The sequence below is a fragment of the Ixodes scapularis genome, unplaced genomic scaffold (assembly GCF_016920785.2).
Source record: "Ixodes scapularis isolate PalLabHiFi unplaced genomic scaffold, ASM1692078v2 PGA_scaffold0__279_contigs__length_252992795, whole genome shotgun sequence".
In the NCBI taxonomy this organism is placed as follows: Eukaryota; Metazoa; Arthropoda; class Arachnida; order Ixodida; family Ixodidae; genus Ixodes; species Ixodes scapularis.
This window is the reverse complement of record NW_024609835.1, coordinates 26,273,107-26,299,617: the sequence shown is the minus strand read 5'-3', so window position 1 is coordinate 26,299,617 and position 26,511 is coordinate 26,273,107. Positions and strand designations below refer to the sequence as shown.

At 47.7% G+C, this 26,511-nt stretch overlaps 1 protein-coding gene across 1 annotated transcript in view; it reads left to right on the top strand.

The window, feature by feature from the left end:
• Positions 1-25,009, top strand: part of LOC8029363 (adenylate cyclase type 10) — a 48,440-nt gene extending 23,431 nt beyond the window's left edge. Inside the window, exons 18-31 of the mRNA XM_042291548.1 lie at positions 10-196; positions 1,219-1,282; positions 1,340-1,470; positions 3,540-3,862; positions 5,681-5,852; positions 5,918-6,031; positions 6,597-6,727; positions 9,087-9,234; positions 10,757-10,851; positions 10,924-11,051; positions 11,878-11,974; positions 13,344-13,459; positions 20,509-20,650; positions 24,763-25,009. Coding sequence (XP_042147482.1) covers positions 10-196; positions 1,219-1,282; positions 1,340-1,470; positions 3,540-3,862; positions 5,681-5,852; positions 5,918-6,031; positions 6,597-6,727; positions 9,087-9,234; positions 10,757-10,851; positions 10,924-11,051; positions 11,878-11,974; positions 13,344-13,459; positions 20,509-20,650; positions 24,763-24,901 — 1,987 coding nt within the window. The 3' untranslated portion in view covers positions 24,902-25,009. The remainder of the gene's footprint in view (positions 1-9; positions 197-1,218; positions 1,283-1,339; positions 1,471-3,539; positions 3,863-5,680; positions 5,853-5,917; positions 6,032-6,596; positions 6,728-9,086; positions 9,235-10,756; positions 10,852-10,923; positions 11,052-11,877; positions 11,975-13,343; positions 13,460-20,508; positions 20,651-24,762) is intronic.
• Positions 25,010-26,511: the final 1,502 nt, after the last annotated feature.

The following is a 26,511-nucleotide window of genomic DNA, read 5'->3' as shown; positions in this document are numbered from 1 at the left end:
AATGGCCAGGTTGCTCAAGGAGTACACCAAGGGAAATCCGGCAGCGATGGTGGAGATCCTCCAGGTACTCAAGCAGAAAAACCTCATCCAGACGGTGAACTCAAACACTACCTCGGAGTTGCGCCTCAAACGGGAGTTCACGCTCGCGCGTGAAGATGACCACGAGTTGCGCGAGCAACGTCCTGGAGAGGGATACGTAAGTGCAAAAGGGTTTCGCCTGCGGGTTTTCTCTGGTACTCAAAGCCCTTAACGGGTCTGTCTGAGAACATCAAAAAAACAGAGCTGAGAAGTTTTTCACAGCGCACCAACTAAGTGTGCGTCGCAGTACAATGAAATCTTCAAAAGAATAAATGCCTCCAGACGCGAAGGCGGGAGGCGGTAATTTCAACCCAATACGTTACCAGGATCAAAAGTTAAATGCAATTTCTGGAAAATTTTTGAAAAACATAAATATTGTCGCCCTCCATCAGTAGCAGACGTAAGCCGGCTAAGACCTGACACCGGGGTTCAGGAGGTTAATCTTTGAAACGTTGGGGAATTTTCTTCACCTGTAAGATACCTTGTACCACCTTTCGTTTAAGGAAGCCTTAAACAGGTGCAGCTTCGTTACTAATCTGTAGGTTCGGCGATATAGAGGTGCACAGCACTGGTTTGTATAGCACGAGCGATACGAACACACATACACGAAAACACTGCTCCCAGCAAAGGGAGCGTACTTGTAGGCACGGATGAGGACAACAAACCGTCTGTAAAATAACACAAAGCAATCTCTCGAAGCACTTTAGGTACGCAAAGTCAACATACCATCATTAATTCCATGGCATAGTGAGGACCCCACCCCGCACACACAACCAACCACACACAACAGCACGACAGCATCCACAACCGGAACACTCCCGTTGCGGTTCGGGAAGTCAAATATTAGTGTCCAACTTCGACTCTAATCTTCTCGCTCATTTTCATGTGTTCAGTAATTGGTCTTAAACCTTGATGGACGGAAGGCCACTGGGCGTCGTGTAACTGCTTTAGTGCCTTTCCTTTTCTCGGCGCAGAACAAGGAAAGCACATAAAATATAGATCACGACATATGTATGTGACATATACACGCGAATTATCGGTGGTTTTAAACTTCGTGAACCACATAGATTGCCATAGACTTAAAATAACGTAATCGAAAACACTTCTTTATTTCACCTTTTACGCACTTTAATGACACAGCCCATCTGCGACGTGGTCGGAGAGGGTCTCATGGACGACGTTCAAGTGCCAGATTCACTTCAGGGTAAGCTTTTTTTCAAGGGCTTAAAGTTCGCATGAGTTCTCAACGTGTCTTGCGCAGCACTCACGGTGGTGCGAATGGAGATGCTGAACGAGCAGGAGATCGTACTCCTGAAAAAGGCCTCCGTATGCGGAAAAGTCTTTGAGGTGTCTCTACTGAAACTGCTCAGCTCTGCGCTGTCGACGGCTGAGGTGATATACGTAGATAAACTGCCACTGCAGTGGGAACTCTTTTGAAACTTCCGTGCGTATACTGCCCCGCCATTACCTTGAAAATCAAAAGTGGTGTTCCTTCCGGTTCGATTTGATTTATTCGGGCACAAGGTTTGAGGTAACAAGACGAAAAGGGCGATGTGCTCTGCAAGGCGTGGCACTGTCACCATTTATACGGCGCAGCAAACAACAAAGGCAAAAGAAAGAAAAAAAGTTATGCGGAGCCCAGGTTCGTTTGCTTCTTGCGCAGGTGGTGCGGTGACGTCCGAACGCCGTTATTTGATTGGTTATGATTAAAGGATACTGGGTAAACCTCAAGACAGCTTGCTTTGATGTCTACCCACTATCCTACAATCAGAGCAAATCGGAGCTCGGCGTTCTGACATCACCACAACCCCTGCTAATAAAGCTGACCAACTTGCACTCCGCATATACAAACAGAACTCAACATTAAGTACAAAAAATACAAGAGCCCAGCGATACATATCATGAATAAAACACCGTATTTTCCACAAAGGTTTCACAGAAAGTTATTCAATATTTAATAAATTAAGGGGCTGTAGAACGCAGTAGAATAATTGAAGCACGGGAATACAACTTTTGAACACTAGCAGACAATATAAACAATATGGTAAAGTGTTTATTCCGTGCACGGGGTACCATAGAAGGTATAGTTGTATGCTGTTTCTTTTTTAAGGCTGTGCGTTGGGCCACCGTCCTCAATAATTTCTAGACTGGCTCGATCTTTGCTTAAGAAATCAGGCATTACATGTGCCAACTGGTGAGTTTAGTAGTTTGTGCTTGGCCAATGTATTCTATAAGAATCATGTCTAAGATTATACTGTGCATTGCTACAATAAGACTTTATTCATACTTTTGGTCTCCACTGATAGAAAAAATGAAAGACGTTAAGAACTCCCTGTAATGCCGAATTGGAGCGCAGCTCTTGAGAAGAAGGAGGGAAGGGTACATAGGGAAGGGTATACCCCTAACCTCTCCTCCTGCCCTCTTCCTCCTCCCCTCCCCCTTCATCTATCTCCCCTCCTCCCCCTCCTCTCCTCCCCGCGCGGTGCATTATAAGACATTTCCCCTAATGCACCGCGTAACTACGCCGACGGCGTCGCCGCTCAAGCCGGAAACGGGCGCCTAAGAGCTGCGCTCTGAAAGGCACACTAAAGTTGCCTGACGACACTCCAACAGTCGTACACAGCGTTCATCAAAGCGAGGGAGAAAAGGAGGGGAGGGGGGCAGGACCATAAAGGCTAATCCCAATTACAGCTAACCACATTTACAAAACATTGGCCGACATATCGACGCCAGCAATGTTGTGATAAAAATTTTAAGAAAAAGCTGGATAACAATGCATACAGTCACGCTTCAATGATCGTAGAAGTATAGATCTTTACACAATATTTGTGCAAAACAAACACTACAAAAAGCAGGTTTGCAATAATAGCCACAGGTCAATAAATGGGGCCCGACAATAAATACGCTTTTTATTAGACAATAAACAGATACAGCCTTTATTATAATTTCTTCAGTCTCCATATGGCTGTTTAAGCATGTAGGCATCCAATGTGCTAAGATTTGTAATCCGCGATTTGTTCGCACCATTGGTTTTGTGTAATACAATCTCAGCTCTGAGATTGTATTGCGTTTATTTAGAGTGAACAAAATACATATTAATGAAAGGGAAGAAACGCAGGCAAGTTGAAGAGCTAACTTCATAATCATAAACCCGAGACGCTTTATAAGTCCCAGTCTCGTTTTTTTATGAAAATAAATGTCACAAATTAATCGTTTAAAAACTTTTTATCGAAGTACAACCCCACAAAACAGCCGTTCATTTAATTTCTTATTTAGACTAGACCAGTAGCACATGATACCAACCGCCCTTCTCATTTGCCAAATCTGATGATAGACAAGTTATTCCGTTTTCCGAGTCCATTGCGGAGCAGCATGCGCGCAGGAGCTTCAGGGAATGTGCAGCAGTACACCCTCATTTTTGGTGCCTCTATCTCTCGTCTCGTTCCCTCGCCCTACTCCAGATCAACGTCGCCCTCAAAAAGCTGATAGAGCAGCACTTCATCACCTGCGCGGCTAGCAACACGGTCTCGAGTTTCGTCTACCTGCTGGAGGGCAAAGTGCCAGACTCACCCGAGTGCCCGCAGTGCGGCCAGATTGGTTCGCTGATGCGTTTCCACTCGGCGGCCGTGCACAAGACCATATACGCAACGCTGACCTACGACAGCAAGAGCGAAATCCACCAGGACATCGCCACCTGCCTCGAAGAGCACGCTCTTCAGTGCCGCTTCTGCAAGGAGTACCTGAGCGTGGAAGTGTACTCTACGGCCACCGACGAGTTCCTCATGTAACGGCCAAAGGGGCACTTCTGTCTTAGCCTCGTCTTTTTTTCTTTATGGTTGTAACGGCCCACGTCACGAAATCTTGAAGCGGCCTCAAGTCAATGCTGGTTTTCACATTTGCGCAGTTAACTGATGGGCTAGTTGGTTACACATCGCGAAAATCTAAAATCGACAAGGACAAGTAATAGAACACGACAGAAAGGCGCGTCTCCTGTCTCGTTATACCAGTGGTCTTTCGTACTTTCAGATTTTAGTGAGTGCGATCCACTGCTTTGCAACCGCTTGTCGCTGCTTGCGATGAGAGAATACACTGGCGCCGTTTATCCGGTGTTAGTCCCGGACGACTTCAGATCTGCGTACATCCGCATAATTCTTACACCACAGGCTTGAAATAATTCCGACAATGTAAAATAGGACAATTTATCGTAGAAAATAAGTTTATATTCTATCTCAAAAATACCGCCAAAAGCCTTCGGCCTAGTTATGCGCAGGTCAGGAGTGCTCCAGTGCAACGGCGTGGATGGCGCCAGTGAATACCAGTGTGGTTCCTCATCGTGAGTTGAGTGCAAGCTGTTGCAGCGCAGTCGCTCACGCCCAAACGCAAATGTTTGAAACCAGCCTTTGTCGGCATACGCGTCCTCCTCCTGTACAAGACTGACGATTTAAAAGTTTATGGCTCACCCACTCGGCGGAGAGCGCCACACCCCGGCGGCAGCACGACGCCCAACCGGCTTCGTTCATTCTCCTCTAACACCTTGAGGTGACTTCCCTCTCCCCTTGAGGCCGGAATGGTTGCCGTTGATTACGTGTCGACCGAGCGAAAAGTAAAAGATTATGGTCAACTCCGACACCGATCCCAAGTAATTTACCCCTCCTTTCTGCCTGAGCCTAGAGTCACTTTATAGACGCTTTAAACACGCGCCCGATTAAAGCCGCCATTGCCCACGTTCTTTTGTCTCACCGAGATACCGAGCCAGTGAAGTGGGCGTTGACGAGCCTCCACAAAGGCCAATGCTGAGGAGAAGGACGCAGTAGGATCTAAAATGGCTATAACCTGGCCTGCTATGGTAATCATGAAGTGAAGTAAACGGAATAAGAGGAAACAAAAACTGAAGGTTGGTAATGGCGGCGCCCGTGCACAGCTGGTTTAAAGCATCTATAGCGGCTCCGCTTGTATTCAAACTCCGTCCCTTTCACTCGTCGCCCTTCACTCAATGCAAAACCTTAAACCGCATTTCTTTTTTTTCTTTTTTTTTTTTTTTTATCCAGGAGCCGGACGCGCAGGTTGATACGGTGTGGGTTAATAGGGCCACCGAACCGAGAGGTCTTATGCATCCGTTCGTAGCTAAATCTAACGGGAAAACTCTAATTGCTGTATAATAACGCATCAACTCAATTCCCTCGCTAAATTTAGTGGGAAGTGCGAAATTGGCGTGCAGTTAAACATACATTGAATTTCCACACCACGTTTAGGGAAATCGTTTCCCCGCTAAATTTAGCGGGAAAACTTGAATTGGCGTATAATTATACATCAATTCGTTTAGGAAGAATGAACGCGAAAACGGGGGCGCGCTGGCGCAGATAGTAAGCATCGAGCTTGACAGACGTTTGAAGAGGTGCAAAGGATATCAAATGCTATTGTATTACATGTTGTTTTTTTTTTGTTTTTTTTTTTGGCAGCAGCTAGAGAGAATGCGAAGTGTTAGAACTCGTGAAGCGCGTACAGATTACTGCTCAAGTCAGAGCCAGGAAGCGACAGTAAAAAAACATGTGCCTGTTTAAATCAGCAGCATCACATACTCAATTATTTATTTTCGCTTCAGGCAATCACCCCCGGACAAAGCCGACTTGCGAGTCTGCAAGTGCCAAAAGATGAAGGCGAACGCGTTCGGGCAAATCGGAAACCATTACTTCCAGTCCGGCATGAGGGGCAGGGCGCTGGAATCGTTCCTCGCTGCTGCCCACTGCTCCCTCGAAGTGGACGACATTAAGCAAGTGCGTACTTCAAGGCGTGAGAGTTCCCTCCCTACACGTTGTATTTCCCATCTCTCGTGTTCCAGGCAGAAGAATACCTGGAAAGCAGCGAGTCGGTGTTCAAAGCTTCCACGTGGGAGAACGTCGACGAGCGCTACTTGAAACTCAAACGCATCGCCATCAGTCGCATGAGGGCTAATGTGAGTGTACCGCACAAAGTAAAAACGAAAAAAATAATGTTTCACGACATTAACATTTGTTTCATTATTTATTGTAATAGCGTTTGTGGTCCAATGGTTGCGCTGCCTCTAACCAAGTACATCACACCTAAAATCCTTCTCCCCTTTTCAATGTAGACTATAAATATTCCAGTGCGGCTACTTCCTCCCAAAACACTAGGGGTCGCTGCAATCTACAACTCGATAATAACGAGGCTGAAAATACATTCAGGCCTAAGGAAAGAGTCTGCGCTGCGACAATGATCATGACGTTTCACGTGCTTACGCCATGCTCAGCTTCAGCTAGAGGATACTATTTTTATTAAGAAGGGTATTTAATGTTGCAGCCCAGCCGTTCGCCACACCCATGTGTTGATTGCAGAGAATGGCTTTCCCGAGTGCTTTGGGGGAAAGTAGAAGCTCCAGGTTTCTTGGATGTCTTGGCATTATGAAGAGTTTAAGCTATTTCATGAGTTAGATCTTAATTGAATCGCTTTGTTCAAGCGCACTCGCTCTTGACACCATCGAAGTGCCCGTCTTACTGCAGATTCAGATGTTCTATGGAAACATCGAAGCTTCGCTACAGGAGATCAAGCTGGCCTTCCAGTGGTTGGGCCGCAACATCCCCAAGGACTACCGCAAGAACGCCTCAAATTACGCCGTGCGCGTCGTCCAGTGGTATGTCAGAAAAGAAGAACACTTCTGGCATGCACTCTCAGTAGTCCCCGAGTGTATACAGCACGACGATCCACCCAGCGCAGCATTCCATGGTTCTTCCTTTAATGATGTTCCAAAGAAAGATCAGCGGCAGCTAAGAGGACTGGACGCCGTTTTGACACTAAAACTGCACTACTGCATGCACTCTGCACTCTGAAAAATCTCAAGCGTCTATTTTCAGTCCAAGCACTCGGTATAGCCGATTGCTGGAATATGTGGAGAGGGCTCAACGATTGCTCCCGCTGATATGTTTAGACGTCAAACAATAACCTGCGCTGTGGCTGCAGTGAGCATGGTGATGCTCACTGCCACCGCGCACACTGTTTTTGAGGTGTAAACCTCTGTTCACTATATATATATACGTATCGTCGTTCGCCGAGCTGCCTCCGCAGATCTCAGCGATTGGCTCTCCCAATTGCTTTGTCGGAAAATATGCGTTCTTAATGTGTGTCGCGGTGATCACTCATCTCATTGGCTGAGCTTATAAAACGAAGGTCAATGATTGGTGTTCTGAGTGGATCGCGGATTATATGCCTTTTTTTTTCGTTTACCGTCGTCCCCAGTTGCGCAGTAGGCAAGCCCAATATGCGAGATGAAAAAAGAAACAAGGCCTTACAATTTGGAACAAGTAAAATAATAAATACTCCCTTCTCTTTTCACTTTAGCAGAACGAACGCTTGGCAGGAGGTCGCCTCTTCTGCAGCGTTCGCTCTGGTAAAGTGGAAAGAGTTGCGAGCAGCTTCCCCTTTTTCCTTAACCATAGCTGTATATGGAGAGAGTTTGGCCAGTCTATGATCTCACCGCCTAACTCGGGAGGGGGGCTCCCGAGTGAGCCAATCAGCCAGCGGCGCAGAGCGAGAGGCGTGAGCGCATGCGCGTGAACTCCCGGCTGCTCCCAGGTGAGCGGGGAGGGCCGCCATTTACATTCATTCGCCCGGCGGGATTCATAGCGGAATGCATGGGGTAGACATCCGAATTTCGGTTCTCTCTCTTTATTTGGCAGGCCTTGGCAAGAATATGATATAGTGTTATTCCTCGGTGACCTAAAAAGTTAACGAATGAAGTTTCTCCACGTTTGAAAGCAAAACTATCATTCAGGCGAAAAAGAAATCAGCCCGTAGCAGACGACGCAAAGCCTCGACAGGGCTCGGCGCCGACAGCGTTGCGTCAAAATGGCGGTCGTCTCCTCTTTGCTTCCGTCTCTCTCTCTCGCTCCTCCGGCGCTATCCTCTCCAGCGCCTTCGTCGCCACACCCACTGGCCAGACTATCAAAATGTACGTAGGGTGACCACACGTCCCGTTTTGGCCGGGCAGCCCCGTTTTTGAGGTCCACTTCTGCCGTCCCGTCTTTTTACCCCAATATAGAATCATGCCCCGTTTTGGCAGGAGTCGATATATAGTTTCGAAATTGGCACCAAGCAAGTAGAAGCAAACCGAAACTATGCCTATTCATTACAAGTATACTTTACAAAAATAACCGTAGGTGCTTTAAAATATTTACCTAATGAGTAAAATTTAGAACTGTTCGTGCCCACAAACACTTTTTCTCTCGCGAAGGCGTGTGTGTAGAAATATATTTTCTTTTATTTTTAGTTACTGGATATAATACGGATGTAGAATCATGTGGACATTGCACGAATGTAGAATTTCATTAAATGTTTTCCCAAGCTCAAACTTTAGTACGACCCCCCCCCCCCCCCCCCCTACCCCCCGTGGGCTGGGATGTCCCGTTTTCTACTTTGAGGAATATGGTCACCCTAAATATATGGCTCTGCCCTTAACCAGAAACCGACTATAGAGAAAGCACAAGAAGAATGACAGACAGTCGCGATTAACGCGTGAGCTACTTCCAGTGGTGTGACGAGAGCCAAACGATGTTCTGCCGCGTACCGGAAGTTCCGCAATTCAAGATGGCGGCTTCGAAAATGTCTATAGTCAAGTTAAGAAACGGAACGCGTCGCTTATTGTCCTCACGCTTCTTTGCTTCGTGATCTATTCTTCGAAGTAATTATCGGCGAATACCGCAATCCCATTAGCTGAAGAGTGATAAGCTGTGGCACATTACAGACCATGGGTTGTTTAATGACACAAATAAAGACATGATGATGATGATGGTGGAGGTGGTGGTGGTGTTGGTGGTGGTGACGATGATGATGATGATGATGATGATGATGATGATGTTAACAAGAACCTCGGGGCTCGCCACGCCATGCTTCTCCTAAACTGTCAGACTATAGTGTTAGTGTGCATGCAGGAACTTCTGCCAGTGCGGTTTTACAGAAGGTGCTAGCCGACGCTGACGGAGAAGCTCTCTTTGCAGCTGCCGCGTGGACGAGATCGAAGAAGAGGAATTCTGCCTGTGCACCGCCGCCCGGGTGTTCCTGAATCGGCGTGATCCTCGGGTGGCCTTGGACGTGTCCAGCCACTTCTGGGAGCTGGTCACTTGCCGCAATGCACCGTTGTACAAGGTAGGCAATGGTCGTGGAGGCCGGAGCCAACGCTTTCGGAACGCATCGAGTGCAGACTGCACCACAGTGGCTCGGAAGTCATCGACTGCAAACGGCATGACAATGTACGAATCATCGAGCTTCTTTTTTTTGAACCAATGAAAAGGGGCGCTCAGTATCCTAATCCAACAATACATTCGGTGACAGTGAGAAAAAGAGGTAGATGCCTTTCGGCCTCTTATTGCCGGTGGAGTATGGTAGTTATTGCCATTCTCATTAGTTAGGTTCATTAAAGGAACGACAGTGGTTAGTGTTCCGAAAGCAGCCCGTTGCAGAATCCGCTAAGAGACTTCTAAGGGTAAAATATCGGCGTTTGACGTTTCCCAGAGAGAACCAAGTGGGACACAACAAACTTCCTGCTTACATGAACGGCCGCCATTTTCCAAGGCATATTCACGCTTTAGCGTGTTATCTAGTCGTAGAAACAAATACAGATGAAGGCACGAATTTAAATAAACACATGCGCTGAATCAACCGATAACTGTTGTCTTGTCTATTGAGAACAAGGGTACCACACGATGGACAAACAGCGCTTTATAGATAAACTAACTGGGCAAGCACAGTGACCATCAACCGCAACTTTATTGCCTATGTATGTTGTTTATCTTCAGTTCAGTCTATCCGACTCGCATTTCAGGTTAGTCCCCACTAAAGTCCGCCACCACGCTGATCTGAATCTCAAATAAATCGACCGTTCGAGGTGCGTGCGACCCCTGGCGCCATCTCGTTGTTAAGCCACTCAACTGCCCATCCGCTCCGTGATATGGTGCTTGCCTTCCTTACCTTGTGTGGCAATCAAGACGGGTCGAATCAACGCGCGCTTGCTCGAGCGTTCATCGAAGCTGCACGCGTACTTCACTACTTCTGAAATACAACAAAAGGTTGTCATAAAGTAAAAATAGAAAGCTCACTTACGTTCATCATGTGTGCTGTAGAGTGAAGCGCTACGTTTCTTTTACGCTGCGGCCCTCATCACTCAACAGCAGTTCAGAAATCAGCCGTAACGTGCAAAAAAGTTAGCACTTCAATCAACTGGTAATAAACTTTGGTTAGGTTAGGTTAGGTTAAGCGTCAAAGGCAGTTTTCCATCTGAGAACATTTACAAACTCGCGGTGTTTTTGGCGGATCGATTAAACTGTGTAGTTAGAAATTGTACGTCTGATCTGAAACAATTTCATAGTTTTTTCGCTTCTCACGCAATTAACGCCCCTTTAAAATCGAAGACAGATGCTTACACTACAACTACGCTGGTGAAGCAGTTGAGGCAGCGGTTCAGCGAGAAGAGAGCGATCGGCTCTTTATTTCGCAGTAATACGCAGCCGTTGGCAAAATGGATTTAGCGACCTTCCCCATAAAAAGAGCAATTATTGGTGCTCCGTGCGAGTCGCAATTTGAAATTCTGAAGGTGTAGTTTCATTCGTGGCAATGTTTTCCCAAACACTGTCTCACCTACCTGTCTTTTTCTTTTTTTTTTTTTTCGCAGAAGATGCCTGCGATTGCCCTGGTGATCGAGAGCAGCCACTACGTGCATATCGCCTACAAGAAGCAAAGAAAGCTGGAAGACACGGCAATCAAAGAGTGAGATGAGAGAGCGAGTAAGCATCTAAAATCGTTTTCCTTAAACTACTTTCTTCTCTGCATTCAACGCAGTTGCATTCACTCACTCGAGGTGGAAAAGCATCCACGAGTCAGCGATCTGGTGGCCGTGCTCAACACGCTCATCAAGATCGTCGAAGTGCGCTTCCTGCGTACCGAGATCACCTCAGCTGTTGATGTCGGTGAGCGCCAGCACGTCCATCTCAGATTGGATAAAGTTCTAAGATATTTGTAGTTACGACAATAAAAGATACCAGCCAGATCGTATTAGTGCGCTTATTTAAATTATGCGACTGCTTGTGTCGAAAAAGAAATTTATTTTCAAAAGCATTACCTGCATTATGGTATTTGAGATGAAGTTTCCAGACATTTGTACATATCACGGCCTTGATGGTAAGCTACCAAAGATGTTTGTCCAAGTAGCATAGGAAAGAAAACTATGTGCGTGGTACTTGTGGAGAAACGTCATCGGATTTGAAACATTTTGGGGAATTAAATGAGTTCCGCTGAATTGGCACAGTACAAATATGTCTCAAGATGCATTACTTCTTTCCGTAAAAGCTGTAGTTTTTAGATTGTTTGTACTAAAAACTGTGATAGGTTCAGTGTCTTCACAATGTTGCCCCAGCTCTTTTAAAATATTGTTATTTTTCCCCATTAATCTACAAAAAAATGTAATGGCACATATCAAATCAGTACACTGGAGTTGCCAGTAAAAGAACCGTCATGACAATAAAAAAAAACAGAACCCTTCAAAAAAAAAAAAAGAAGCAATTTTTTTTAAGTGCGTCGGCGAATTTTTTTTTAAAGCTTCATAATATTTTGAATCGCCTGTCTGAAAGCCATTGACGGCGATATGTGCTTCCATCTCGAGAACGCTCTTTCGATGCGGGCCTTCCTGCAAGTAGCCTCTTTAGAGGCCACATGTAGGAAGGCCCACAATTCTCATACCCAAAACTACCGTAACAATGATTTCTGAAAATGATACATGCAGTCTGTCTTGCGCAGGCTACGAGGCCTTCCGCATCGCCCTCAACGTTCACTACACTTCGATGCTGCTCAAGATCTTGCCTTACCTGGCGCAGACACTACTTTACAGCAAGAAGTATGTACGAAGAGGGATACGGGATATTATATTGGTGTATGAGGGGTGGTGTGTGACTGAGCCCACAATTCCACCAAAGCCTCACCGTATTTCAGCAACACGTCCACACCAAGAACAGCCATGAACTGTCGATTTTCTAGTAATTCTTGATGTATATGCTCTACGCCTAATGACCAGAAACCAGATACCTGTTACTCTTTGCCACAAAAAATGTAAGATCAGCTTTTGACTTCCAGACCGAGCTTCCACTGAGAAACAGTTTGCTCACAACCATATTCCCTTTAGGCACTGCAGCGTCCGGAAAGGGAAAAAAAATAATCCGTTGTTCGTAGCTCTAAATGCGGTGAGGCCTTTATATGGCCGATTCCCACGACGGGCTGATCCGCGAACGGATTGATCACGTGACGATATGTCCGCGATTCGCCCGTCTCCCAAGCATATCCACACAGGGCAGACGACGAGCAGACGCCAGCGAGGACGGACCGAACCTGTTCGCCGCCCCAGTGCCGCGAAACTCCAACATCGCACCGTGGCACCATTGTCCAAGAGAGAAGTCTATGTTTGGTACCACGATAAAGAATCGTACGCCGCTGTTACGTACAGATTGAGACAGAGCACCGTGATAGGCTTCGCGCGAAGCGCCACTATATTCCGTTCACCCTTAAGCTGAAATTAAGCTCTGCCTTCAGCGCGAGCTTTCTGCCCTTACTAACACAAGTGTGAACGTGCAGGTACGCGAAAACAAAGTAGTGCGGAAGCCCGTGAGCTCGCGCTGAAGGAGGAGCTTCTAGCCTCAGCTTAAGAGTGAACGGAGTATAGCTTTACTAACCTAAGGCATATCAGTGACACAGGCATGGTCCTGCATGAGAAGGCTTCGACGCAGAAGCGACGAAGTTCTGGGCTCGCGGAAGGGCGTGCTAGACGAGTTATGACGGGAGCTTCTTGACACGAACCCGGAGGAGTACCGGAACCTGCGTCGCGGCAGCCGAACAAAGTTTATGCAGTTTCGTTTACGCGTGGAACCAAGAATCACGTGACAAAATGAGCCCGCGGACGCACAAAACACAACGGTAGGCCTTTTTTTTTTATCGCCCGAAAAGAAGAAAAACGAAAACATTATACTCTTGTTAGACAAAACGCTTTTCAAGTCAATCCCCCGCTAAAATTCCGCAAAGGAAAAGGTTCTTGCCTTTATTAGTCCGGGCGTCCGCGGACGAGGAAGGGATCGCAGGAATCGGTGGCATAACGGTCACGTGGTACACGGTCCGCGGACGAAAATTGCGATTCGGTCTGTCGTGTGAATCGGCTATTATACCAACGAAGATGCGAGCGAAATATACGTATTGATTTTTGTCCCGTGTCCTCGCAGTCACAGCAAGTGTCGAGAAGTGCTGAGTCACCTACGACACGTGGCCGAGGTGGCCGAAGACACGGTAGGCATGGCGCTCTACTACGGTGGCCTGGCTGAACTGCTCGTTCATCAGTGTGAGTGGCGACGGACAGTCTCGTAATTGAGCGGCATCTTCGCCGCCTAAATTTTTAGTCCAGCGTTACAAAAAAACATGCATGACGAAATAGCGTTGTTGTCAGACGAGTATGTATACAGAAAGTCTTTGATTCTGCGTGCTTGTGTGTGTGTCTGTGAGTGTGCGTGCGTGCGTGCGCCCGTGCGCGCCTGCGTGCGTGTAAAACGCGCTAGCGTATGATGTCAACAACCTACCGAATTACATTGTTGGTGCATTTCCTAAAGATATAAAAAAGTAAAGGCTACCAAAACCAGAGAATCGGCGTGGAGGACAGTAACTTTAGACTCCGAAACTTATGTGGGTTGTTTCACTGCCCCACAAATACGTGTTAATGGTGTTGTTGTTTTTTTTTTTGTTTTTTTTCTTTCGCAGCATTTTTTTGGAATTACGGAAATTTTATAAATCAATATTCTTTCATAACCTCATATTTTATTTTTATTTCCTGGAGATGTGCCTCAGACGGACTCCCAAATAATCCGTTTTGTATGGCATCGCGCGATGTGATCGAGAAATAAAAGTATATTCGCGGAGGATGCATGCAGCTCTCAGAGGTTGCTTCGCAACCGGTGCTTTTTCGAGCGAAACGTCAATTTCGGCCACAAAATAATCTAACGTGCGCTGGGGCTCCCTCGCGAGTGGCGCCTCGTTCCAATTAGCTGGCGTAAGCGTTAATGGGACCATAGCGGCAACCAATGGCGTGTCGTCAGAAGGTGCGGTATAAACGGGTCCATATCACAAGAGCGAATGACATTTTAGCGAATGGCGACATTTGAGCGAATGGTCGTTTTAGTGAATAACGGGGGCGCGCGTTAACCCATCCGTCGCGCTGCGCTTTACGCCGCTTCGCGGCGACAGTCTGCGGCAACTCATTACAAAAATATGAACTAACTTGGCCCACCCGAAAATGCCGCTTCGCGGCGTCCGACTATTCGCTAAAGTGTCGTTCGATGAAACGTGGGCGTTCGCTAAAACATCATTCGATCAAGTGAGTGCCTCCCGGTATAAACGTAGGTGCATAAACGATAGTACTAAGATGTACAGACCTAAAAACGTACTCAACATATGACCGATTCTTATCATATGACCAATGTATCTGCAGCCGCACTTTTTTACGCTATGATCCTGTGCAAATATGCAATCGCAGATAACTAGGCCCTTTCAACTCGCACTTTGACGACAGGTTACGAAATCAGCTTTGTACCCTTCATACGTTAAACAGACTCAGTGTTTTGGTTCATATACCGTTCTTTTTTTTTTCTCTCTTTTTATATAACATATACGACTTCACAAGCTATATCAATTCGACACACCGCGAGGTAGCCCGTTGTCTTCTGTGGTTGTCTCGATAGACTATTGCTAAATTGACCCGAAAGGAATTAAAGGCCCGTTCACACACACTCGTTCAGAGCGACCGCTGCGACTGAGAACGAATGCAACCAGTTGGACTGACAAGTTGTCGTGGCAAAGAAGCGCCATACGGCCGTTTCGTTTGTGTTCGTTCTCAAAACAATGGCTTGAGCCGTGTTGAACTTTTTTAGCTACGTTGGGGAACGAATGGTGCGACCACAACGACAAACAAATCATAAGTTGAGGAGAGCTCGGCCGCGCGCGTTGCTTGCCGGTTGTGGTTTCTGCTATCTGCTGAAAAACATGGCGTCGCTCGGCGTGGTGGAAGCTCATCATTCCGCGTATAGCGTTATCGTTAACTCAGATCCGTATATAGAGAGAGTTTGGTTTTTCATTAAAAAGTATAGGATGCAAGGGAGGGAGCGTCATTGGCCGAAAGCGGGCTGGGCGTTTCCAGGGTGTCTTCACAAATTCGAATGTGGTCAGCCAGAAGTCAAGGATAATACCCTGGCGGTTGTCGCGAGAAACAAACTCAATAAGTGCATCGGAGTAACTCTTGATGACTGAAAATATGGTGCACCTGATATTCCGATCACGTTCATGCAAAATCATGGTGGAAGATATACAAGAATATAGAAGATATAAAAAGCATACTTGACTTGCAGAACGATCGGCGTAATCCATATACGCCAAGCGCCGAGGCCGGAAATTTCCCGTCGGAGCGGTCAGATCCTGTCCGAGCAAAACAAAGTTCGAGTAAAACATTCGTTTCTCACATCTTTTTGCATGATCATAACCGAAACATCACGTGCACCATATTTTCAACGGGTCCATATCACAAGAGCGAATCACATTTTAGCGAACGGCGACATTTGAGCGAATGGTCGTTTTAGCGAATAACGGGGGCGCGCGTTAACCCATCCGTCGCGCTGCGCTTTACGCCGCTTCGCGGCGACAGTCTGCGGCAACTCATTACAAAAATATGAACTCATTTGGCCCACCCGAAAACGCCGCTTCGCGGCGTCCGACTATTCGCTAAAGTGTCATTCGATGAAACGTGGGCGTTCGCTAAAACGTCATTCGATCAAGTGAGTGCCTCCCATTTTCAACCATGAAGAGTTACTACATATAACTCTTACGCACTGTTAAGAATGGAACCTTCGGCGACCTTCTTCCGAGTTTCAACGCTGCGGAAACGAGTCAAGACGAGTCCGGGACCGTCGCCCGCTTGTCGGGGCCTGCGCGAAACGAGTCCCGACGAGTCCGGGACCGTCGCCTGCGTGACGGGGCCTGCGGCAACAAGTCTCAACGCGCCCGTGACGTTAGCGGGACGTGTGTGTGTGCGTGGTGGTTGGTGCGCTCGGGAAAGGGAGAGAGGCAAGGCCTAACTGCGGAGAACTTTGGCTACGTCGCACTGGGCGGCGGACTTTGCTGCATCGCACTTGACGGCGGGTTGCTGCATCGCACTGCCTGCCCTGGCGGGGAGTGAGGGAGAAACGGACCCTATATAAGGCGGAGCGTGAGGCTGCTCCGTTGTTCTCTCGGATTTGACGACTGTATCGCAACCACAACCATGTAATTAAACCGTTCGTTACGTTACCAAGTCTCCCCCCTCCACTGGACCCCTGGGTTCTTCACTTCGGGGAATGGACGTCGTCTCGAGCCAGGAAGCTTCCGGACGTGCGGCCTAAACCCCGCCTCGAACAGCACTTATAAGAACTATTTCTCGCTACCTCCGCTAGGGGATTATTTTCGGCTTTTGGTTGGCCAAGAGAGTACGTCAAGCCCTCGTTCTGCGTCTGGTGCACGCCCTGGCTTTGCCCGCTCCTCCCATTGACCAAAGTCCATATACACGGCTCTGCCCTGACTGTGAATTCTCGTTGTGCGTCGTGATGATGAACCACCACATCCTAGAAGAGAAGATCCATCTGCTCGTGCGGCGATGTAGTGGCGGCACCGTCAAGGCAGCAGAAACGCTCGTGCCGTCGTGTTTGTTTATCTCGACCAAAGTGGTCCTTTTTTAGTTATTTCTGTCCTCGAACACCGCCGGACTTCTTATTTTGCCTACTTCATGGGCGTGACGAGTTCAGGGTATTACTGGCGCGTACTGTATTTAAAGGCGCGTATGAGGGACGCCAATACACGAATTTTCCCGCGTTTTCATCACCCAAGAAAAGCGAATAGTGTTCGCATTCCTGAACGTTCGCAACGTCTAGGTAATCACGAAATCATATACCTGCGTTGCTGTAGCTCTACTAAAATTGCATGCTCTTCTGTAATCGTAGAAAAAGCGTGTGGCGAGATCCGTACTACTGGCAAAGTCGTGTGTTACATTCAAGGCTGCATTTTTTTTTCTAATCCGTTCAACCCTGCTAGACTATGCTGGAAATAACTAAAAATGTATAGACGCTTTCAGCACGGGTCAGATTGAGCCGCCATTGCCGACCTTCTCTTGTCTTACCGAGATGCCGAGCCACTGAAGCGGGCGTTGGCGAAACTCCACAAAGGTCTATGCTGGGCACAAGGACACAGTGGCACCTAAAGTGGTAAAAGTCTCTCCTGACGTGGCTCTGATGAAGTGAAGCGAACGGGATAAGAGGAAACAAAAACTGAAGGTCGGCTATGGCGGCGCCCATGCGCAGCTGCCTGAAAGCATCTATAATATTTAAAGGAGCGATGCAACAATTTTTGTACTTTGCGCAAATCGGTGGCAATCAATTCGTCGAACGACGTTTCATGGACAAATCGTTTCGTCGACACTGCGATGTTTCATCGACAGATCGTTTCGTGGAAACGAGCGGGTGCTCGTTTCATCGACAGACGTTGCGACGTTTCGTCGACAGCTCGCTCTGCAAGCTCCGCCAGCTGTGCCTCCTCGCGCGGCCTTGTGTTGGATGTATGTATGTATGTATGTATGAAAGATGGCCGACTGGGCCAAGTATGGCGAACCAGTGCGCAGCCATCTTGCCTCACCACTTTAAACTATCAAAATTTTTTTTTGCTTATTATTTATTTTTTTTTTTTTTTTTTTTTTTGGGGGGGGGGGGGGGGGGGGGAGCTCGCCGATTGCACTGATTTCGGAACTTACGATTTGAATGGTTTCGCTCGTGTCTTTGCCCGAACCTTTGGGGAAGCGTTGTCAAAGCCGGGAAGTTTTGTTATCGACCAGTGTCCTTTCTCAAATTAGATTTTTAAAACATTCAACAATATGCGCAGCTCTTGAGGGCTACGTTTTCGGCAATATGCGTGATCGAGGTGCCTGGACGTCATCGAATGCAACCCTTCGCGGGCTGGCCGCCGGCACTCCGACTGTTTTGAAAAAGTGGCTGGGTCATTTCCAGAGCAAGCGTATCTTTCCGCGCGTCGCGTCTTTAGGCAGAACACTCAAGAGCCAACTGAACATAGCATAGATAGTCCACACGTCAAAACACTGAAGCTCTTAACGAAAATTTGAAAGAATAAACGAGGCCTGTTTGCGGTGCACACAGCCTTCCTACCGCTGAAAATGGCATAAAATCGGTTTTCAAGCTAATTGGCATCTGGTCTTAGCCGCTAGCAATAAACTTTAAAGGAGACTGAGCATTTTCCTACGCGTGGTTTACTTTTACGGTGATAGAACACGGTTGTTTTCTCCTCCAAACACCGGTATTCAACCTACTGTATACTTACCAGACCGTATACGATATTTAGTCTTTAGCATGTTTAGCTTCTGGATAATGAATAACACAATAGTTCTTCATTTGTTATGCCTATACTGGAATTTTGCATGCAGATAAGCCAATATGTGACCAAAGAACATTAGATTTGGAAGCCGCTCTTTTATGAAAAGAGTTACGAACTTGCCCCAGGTATCTGTCTGCTGGAATCGATAAAATAATAATTTAATGTCGCGTGTGGCTCTTACCGACAGATTTCATCTAGTGGTACTACCGCCTCAAGGATGCATGACGATGAAACTAGTGCGACTAAACAGTTTTTTCGCGTATAAGCCGCAGTAGCCAGTAAAACACTGCATCACTTTTCGTTTTGAATAATTTAGGGTAATGAACACGCTTAATTTCAATTGAAGTACTAGCGTTGTAATGTTGCAATAAAAGGCTGCAAGCTGTAGTTTTGTTTTAAAATAACCAATATGAAGAAGAAAAAAACAGTGTTTACGCCCTTTTCCGCAACCCACCTTTGGATCGAAGTGTTGCTTTGTGCCTACGCATATTTTTCTCCACCGCTTTTCTTCTTCCAGTAACTTTCGGTTCCATAAACGGCCATCGGAACTTGCAAATATCCGAATAGGCCGCGCGCGAAGTCCTGCGCGCTCTTGCTTTTCCATTTGACACGGATGAGAGCGATAGGATAGCGCAGTTGCTCACCTTGGAGAGCAGCTGCGCTAGGCATCGTCTTTTTCATCTGTTACAAGTGCATGTACTGTTAAATAGCGTTAAGAGAAGGAATAACAGGGTTTATGTACAATATTTACATTGTTGAGAAACGTTCTGATCCGTTGAGGCGCTCAGTATGTATTGCGTCGTTCGGTATTCGTTGAGGCTGTATCGTTGCGCACTTCGTTCTCTTTGTTCTGCTGCCCCGTTCCTTTCGCGATCCAGCATGCCCTTTTCATCGCTCTCACTCAAGAACAAAGTCTTAATTAAATTATTTTACATGTACCTTAAGTTTCCGGCATTCCTTTCGGAACCGAAAAAAAAAAAAAAAGTTTGTCGACGAAACGTTTTACGGTGGTGCTGTCGACGAAACGATTGTCGATGAAACGTCACACTGTCGACGAAACGTGTGTCCATGAAACGTGTGTCCACGAAAAGTTGTCCACGAAACGTAATTCCACGAAACGAGTTTCGACGAAATGATAGGGACCCAGAAGTCCCAGAAAAAAATTGAAGAAAAACGAACAGCGTTCACCCTCTCAACTCACAGCCAGAACAAGCGGCCACGTGATCTGGAGCCGATTATATGCCGCCAGTGTTGATCATAGCCACGCGCTGGGGTTGGCAAAGCGCAGGACACGCGCTGAGTTCCAGTCATTGTTATGGCTCGGCTGTTGTCGTCGTTGCAGCGATTGGACACGGGTCACAACCCGAATGCTTCTCGAGCTAGCAATTGTCACGAGTCCAAGTCGAGTGCCCACGCAATGCTCGGGTCCAATCTATGAACGGCATTCAAATATCATCACTTGGGTGTACTGCGATCCCCGAGTTACGTCATCAAATTTTGCAAAGGAGAGATTGAATGAAAATGATCGCTTTTGTCCTTGAAATTACACCGCAACAAAGGAGTTTTTTGGCCAATGGCGTTGCGTGTGAGTATCCTTGAGTCCCAGGTGTACCAGTAAGCTCGCGTAGAGAGAAAAACATTCCAATTGAATATCGTTGCACAGCTCCTTTAAGGATATAGAAAACTGTCTGTCCATTTTCTGTTACACCAGCGAGTGCCAGCGCGGCCCCCTTATTTTTAGAGACATCGCGTAAACAGCTGACTGCGGCGGAGAAGCGGCCGCCTTGCAGACTACCTGCTGCGCTTGTTGCGGTGGCTGCAGTGCTGTGTGTGCGCGGTTGATCGCGGTCGTTCCGTTCGCTCCGGTCACAACGGAGGCTGTCGTAGCTGACGCGCTCGTTGCAGACGTCTGAACCAGACTTTAAAAAATCTCCGCAGTCGGCATCGACGTGCCGGCCCTGGACAACGTTCAGGAGCTGTACAAGACCTGCCTGGAATTCGCCATCAACCAAAGCAGCAAAGTTCCCTACACTCGCAACAACGAGATTGAATTCTACCTTACGGCGGCCATGGCCATGTGGTGGGTGTTGCTTTTATAATGTACGAACGAGACTCGAGACAAAGTTTTTTTACAGCGGAGCTGTTAAGGACTAGTTTCCCCAGTATCGCGTCCGCGGGCAAGCAAATGTCGACAAAACTTCGGACAGCTACCGCCATCTACGAGTGACGACGGGAACCAGACAACCAGCTAGCCGGTTGTCTGGTTGCTGACGTCGCTGCCGCCGCTGTTCCCTAACCCCAGTCGGCACCTTAACAAAGTCTGCATCCTTCATACGTGTATAGGAACATCTATATACTCACTGACCAGGTGAAAACGGCGGGGAGAAGCTTCAGATTTCTCGCCACCAGCGCGAGCTTCCTACCTTCGACAACGCTTCGGTGTTTCGTGAGCCTCGAGCGCGCGTGCGTAGCCAAACCAAGGTGAAATCATAGCCTCCTATATACTGACAAAGCCTGGCAGATCGCCACGAGAAGCGGCCGCCAAAATGGAAAAGGTGAAGCGGCAGACAACGGATGAGAGGAGCCACGTGACTAGCGCCCCGCTGCGGCGAGACGCCGAAACACAGTTCTCTCGAGCGAACAAGTGTGTTTCGGGTCCTCGCCGCTGCAAAAGCTGTGCGCTGACGTCCAGGTTCCCCAAGAAATGGCTCCTTGCTCCTCTGTTGTACCAGATCCTCGCGCTCCAAATCTGCGCCCGGGCATTCTTTGGCTCCGTCGTCGAACTGCCACGCTTTGTGAATATAGAGGAGGCTATGGCGACATGCACCGAGCGCGTGCTGGAGGCCGGGTGTTCAAAAGAGACTCCCGGCCGCTCTCACGTTGTCATTAGGCTCGTTCGATTTACCTGCACGTCCCGCACTGGTGCAGAAAAGTGTTGTGCTGTGCACTTCCGGTCCTATTTCAATACGCATGTCACGAGCACACTGCTCTACACTTTTCTGCACCAGTGCCGGGGGTTCAGGTAAATCGAACTTGGTAACTGCCTTTGCGCCGACAAACTGAGCGGGAGGAGGAGACGAGAGCTCGTGGCAACGTTACTAAAACACTCAGTTGGGAAACTCGCCGTCGAAACCTGGGCCGCTGGCGTCCACCGAGACCGAGCTAAATGCGACAACAGCGCCACTCTTTTTCGTTTGTCTGTACTATGGTCACCTCGAGCTTTTTGAAAGCCTGTTTTTTGCGTAAAAACAAACGGAAAAGACTCTTTTTGTATGAAATGTATTGGAGTTGAGTACCAAATGATGGGCGCGTGATGTTTTTTATCATCTTTAGTTCGCAAGGTTTTGCGGAACAATTAATATTGTTTTTATAAAACCATGCCTCAGCGGGCCTTTCAGGTAGCGCGTCCCGACCTAGGTGCATTTTAACTTCAGAAGTTCAACGCGGCGCGTCCGCCGGGGAGACGGGGGTTCACCCCTGTCGAAGCCAAAAATAGAAGTCACGTGCAGTTTCTCGAGTGGCCGCTGCGGGAGAAATGGTGGCGTTGTGTTCGTCATTAGCTCGGTGCTCGGAGACAGATTGGGGCCATATTTTTAGGGCTGTCTCTATGGGAGTTTCCCAACTGAGTGTTTTAGTAACGTTGGCTCGTGGGGACGTCGGAACGCCGAGCTCCGAGTGGAATGATTAATGGGTAGACGTAAAGCCAGCTGTCCTTGTCTCTACTCCCTCTTCGAACGCGTTTGAACGCGAACGCGAAACACTGGACGCTGGCGTTTGGCAATCGAACGCGTTCGACGTGTAAGTGGGGAAAAAGCGTAGCTAGCTTTCCGTCTACCCCCTAATCGTTCCCACCAGAGCTCTGCGTTCTGACGTCTCTGAGCGCTCTCGTGGCTCCTCCTCTTCCTCAGTTTTTCGTCACGTAGGCTCAACCGGCCACAGGCGTTCATACCGCTTGAGGACCACCGGCACGACTCTGTATATGGGAGGCACATACACAGTAGCTCTAGCACGACTGTGAACCCCGGTCGAGCCCATTGACAGGTTCAGCGGAGGTGCTGCGTGCGTTCAGTGTCTTTACACTTGCACTGCTCGCTTGAAGATTTCGCGGGGGCTTCATTGCTGCGGATAATCACGGAGATAAAACCGAGTGAGGGAAAAGTGCACAGCGCTTGTCTATCCGAAATTACGGCAAACTCTGTACCTCGTCCATAACAGGGAATATTCACTAAACGTCATATTTGAAAGCGCTATTCATTGGGCATGCCCAGAACGATATAACATCTATGGTCTTCCAAGACCGGCCAATTTTGATGGTCTGGAATCCACGTCCCAAAGGTATACTGTGGTAGAAACTGTATCAAACTGTTTTTTCATTGCGAAACAGTGTTCCTGTCTTGTCTTTGCGCTACATTGTAAAAAATGTACTGTGCCAGCTTGCCGTCAGCACGCGCTGAGCATCTCTGAGTTGAGATATTTCCCGGTACTTTCCGTAGATAAAGGCTTTTCGTAGATCCGAAGCAAGTGTGTTAAAGGGGCCATGAAATGATTTTTCGTCTTCTTTTTCCTTAGCTTTAATCCTTAACTCAAAAGCGAAATGAGAAATCACGTGGCCGTGACGTCCTTGGGCACCGGAAGCAATGACTTTTACCTTCCAACGGGCTTCTCAAGCACACCATTGAACTTGTCATTCGCAAGAGAGGATAAGTGCCGTCGCGGCAATTATTGGCCACGAACGCGAATTCAAATATTCGTCGACGGGTTGGTTGTTGGCGAGCGCATACATCCGAGTGACACACTGTTCGTGTCTAATGCGTGTGCTGGGACCGGCTGACATGCTTAGGCACCGCTCATACGTCACAGTGAAAAGGCGGAGAGCTTTTGAAGGAAAGAAAGTAAGAGATAGTCCCGTATTATCAAATTTTTGTACCGGAAAGCAACCTTTTGGCTTGCTGCCCTCTTTCCTTTGGTTCACTAGATGATATGCGATTACTAAGATCCCAATCTAAAATCACTTATCCCAGCCCAAATTTCATTTCATGGTCCCTTTACGATGCAAGTGGCAGCTTGTGCTGCCACTTTAAGCGTGCATTGAGCACATTCCCGCAGGGCCGGCGGCACGGTTTGGCCCGCAGTTTGCGGCGTACAATCCACAAAAAGTTGAAAAGGGATTTTGGCCGAAGCTAAAGTCACCGGACCCCTGAAAAGTAGCACCATTGCCTCCCCTGTCTGCTAGCGGAACACAAACGTAAACTAAAATAAAAACCGCTAAACTTCGCAAGGCAATTTCGCTGATCGGCATTTGTTGCCACGGCAATCAGCATTTCGGTCCTTTCGAAATCTTGAAGCATCAAAAGGCTCTTAACCAGCCGCGCCGAGCCTGCTATGGAGCGTCCTCGTCCTGAAATGTTCACCGCCAATACCAGCGTCATTGGTACTGTGTAGTCAATCGACTTGTTAGTCATGTTAATCTCCACAAATTTTTTTTATAATGACTTTGTTTTTGTTGCGTATTTCAACAAAGGAAAATTATTTCGCAATGATGTTAAGCACCGACACCTCATCTGTTGGCGGTGTGAAGGCGCGTTCTTGTTTCGCAGGTGTGTGGAGAACATTATCTTGGTACGCAAGAAATGTCTCCATAAAGCAAGCCCGGATCGCCCTACCAAGAAGGGGGGGGGGGGGGGGGGGGGGGGGGTCAAGTCAAGGAGAAACTGCTAATTCCGTCCACCAAAATGGTGGCCATACGGGGAGCTTGGCGCTACTTTCCCAGGATCCCATAACTTTAGCCGCTGCCATTCCAGCATTCCTGCGTATGACGCGTGATTTGCTCGCTTTCCGAAGCGATGAATACGCACGCGCTGGGCAGTTATCTTCAAACGCTGGGCCGTGATTTTGTAAAGATAAGAACGGCGTATACTAGCCTTGCACGTTGCGTCATCGTACTGCGGTGGCGCCACCCTTACTTGTTCTTGCCGAGAAAGAACAATATCCGCGGTGCGAAATACTCGCGGCAGAATGTACGCGTTCAGCAACAACGTCATTACAGTGACTGCGGATGTGACGTCAGTGCAAGCCACGTATTAACCCAGCACGTCCAAGACCCTAGCTCTATTCTTCCTGTGAGAAAGCAAGAGTCAGAGACAGGTGAGGAAGGAGGTGTCTCGGAGTCGACGGGGACCTTCACTCTTGCAGGACGTCTTCCTGCGGACTGGACCAGAGCTGCAAGGAATGGCTGTATCGGGCTAAGATGCTCAAGCGGTCCTTCTACTGGCGGTCGTCTTACTGGGGCCGCCGGGCACAGCGCCACCTTTCGGAGATCAAGTGGAAATGAAGGACGGCTGTCGGGGTCTCGCTGTTCGATGGTTCTTGAGAACCACAATCGCTACGCTACAAGCGTCTAGACGAAACAACGCATAATTTCATATAATAAAGTTCGGATTGTGACTGATCGCTGAACGACTCCCGCTTGATTCTTTTGCTATGCGCCACATCCGCCGTTATCCTACTTTTTGCTCGCTGCGAAGTACTTCTATAGTGTAAAAGCGCCAAGCTAAAAACAATGCCAGTGGCAGGTTAAGCCACCAGCATGGCAGAATACCCCACGTTGTGGAAACTAATTACCTGGACGCATACCTGAGTGCGTTATCAGCGACACATGCTCAAAACGGGCACTTGTCTTTTGCAAAAAAAAACAACAGTTTTGACGTGAAATGCAACTGGTGAAATCGTCATGGGAACCCACTGCTGAGCACGTGCCGAGGCACGTACTCAGCAGCAACAGACTCTTACCTGGCATAGGGTACTCTACTTGAAATAAAATCGGGCAATTGGTACAGACGTTGCCAAGTCTCTAAATACAGGACCGAGTTTAAAAGGCACTCAGGCTAGAATATACGTATCTTACACTGGAAAATTATCCAGAATTTGCACCCAGACCTTGTGATCGACCGTTATTCAGAGAAGTCACAAACGAGAATCCTCAAAACCCTGCCGTAATTTTCTATTTTTTTTAACTAAACATGTCCCAACTTTTTATATAAAGGGCTGTCTGATGGTGGCGTGCGTGACAACATATAAGGAAATCAGAAAAAAATAAATAAAAACGGTAGGTACTGTCGTGAGCAATATGAGAGGGAACAGCGGAGCGCGTGCCAAATAGCCTCGAACCCTACCCGTGGCGATACGCTGCGGTAGCTCTTGGAAAGAAGGTGGAGAGAGCGGTGCGCTTTCGTCTGCTGCCGCCACCCCCGCCACTGGCAGCTTATTTTTCACGCGGTATAGTTCATCGCCGACTACTAACGGCGATAACATGTTGATACCACTTGATACCACCGTGATCAAAAGTGCGGTTGGCGACAATGATAACTATTGACGTTTGGATCACTTATTTGTTCTATTTCTCACACACAACCAGTAAAAATAGAGAGTGATTGGGGAGCGTTGTAATCATTCCCAGACGTATAAAAGCTCCCCGCACTGCTCATCGTTATCAGGTGCCGCGCGAGAGGAAAGCCAGCATGGCGGGAGCAGACGAAAGCGCACCACTCTCTCCAGCTTTTTTCCAAGAGCTACCGCAGCGTATCGCCACGGGTAGGGTTCGAGGCTATTTGGCACGCGCTCCGCTGTTCCCTTTCATATTGCTCACAATAGTACTTCGCAGTCTCTGAATCCAAATGAAACCGTACCAAACATAACTCCCTCATGATCTAACAAGTGTTTCAACTCAAGCATTAGAGACATTAATTGATTAGTAAATCGAGTAAAGTTAAGTGATAAAACGGTTAACAATTTCTAACCACTGAGTAGCCCAAATCTAAATACTGCAGTGCTGCTAGTGAATCTCAATCACCGATCATCGTAACGCTCGTAGATTCTAGGGATCCTGGGTTAAGTCCCCACCTCTGTCTGTTTTAATCTGAATAATCATCGTACGGCCAAGCG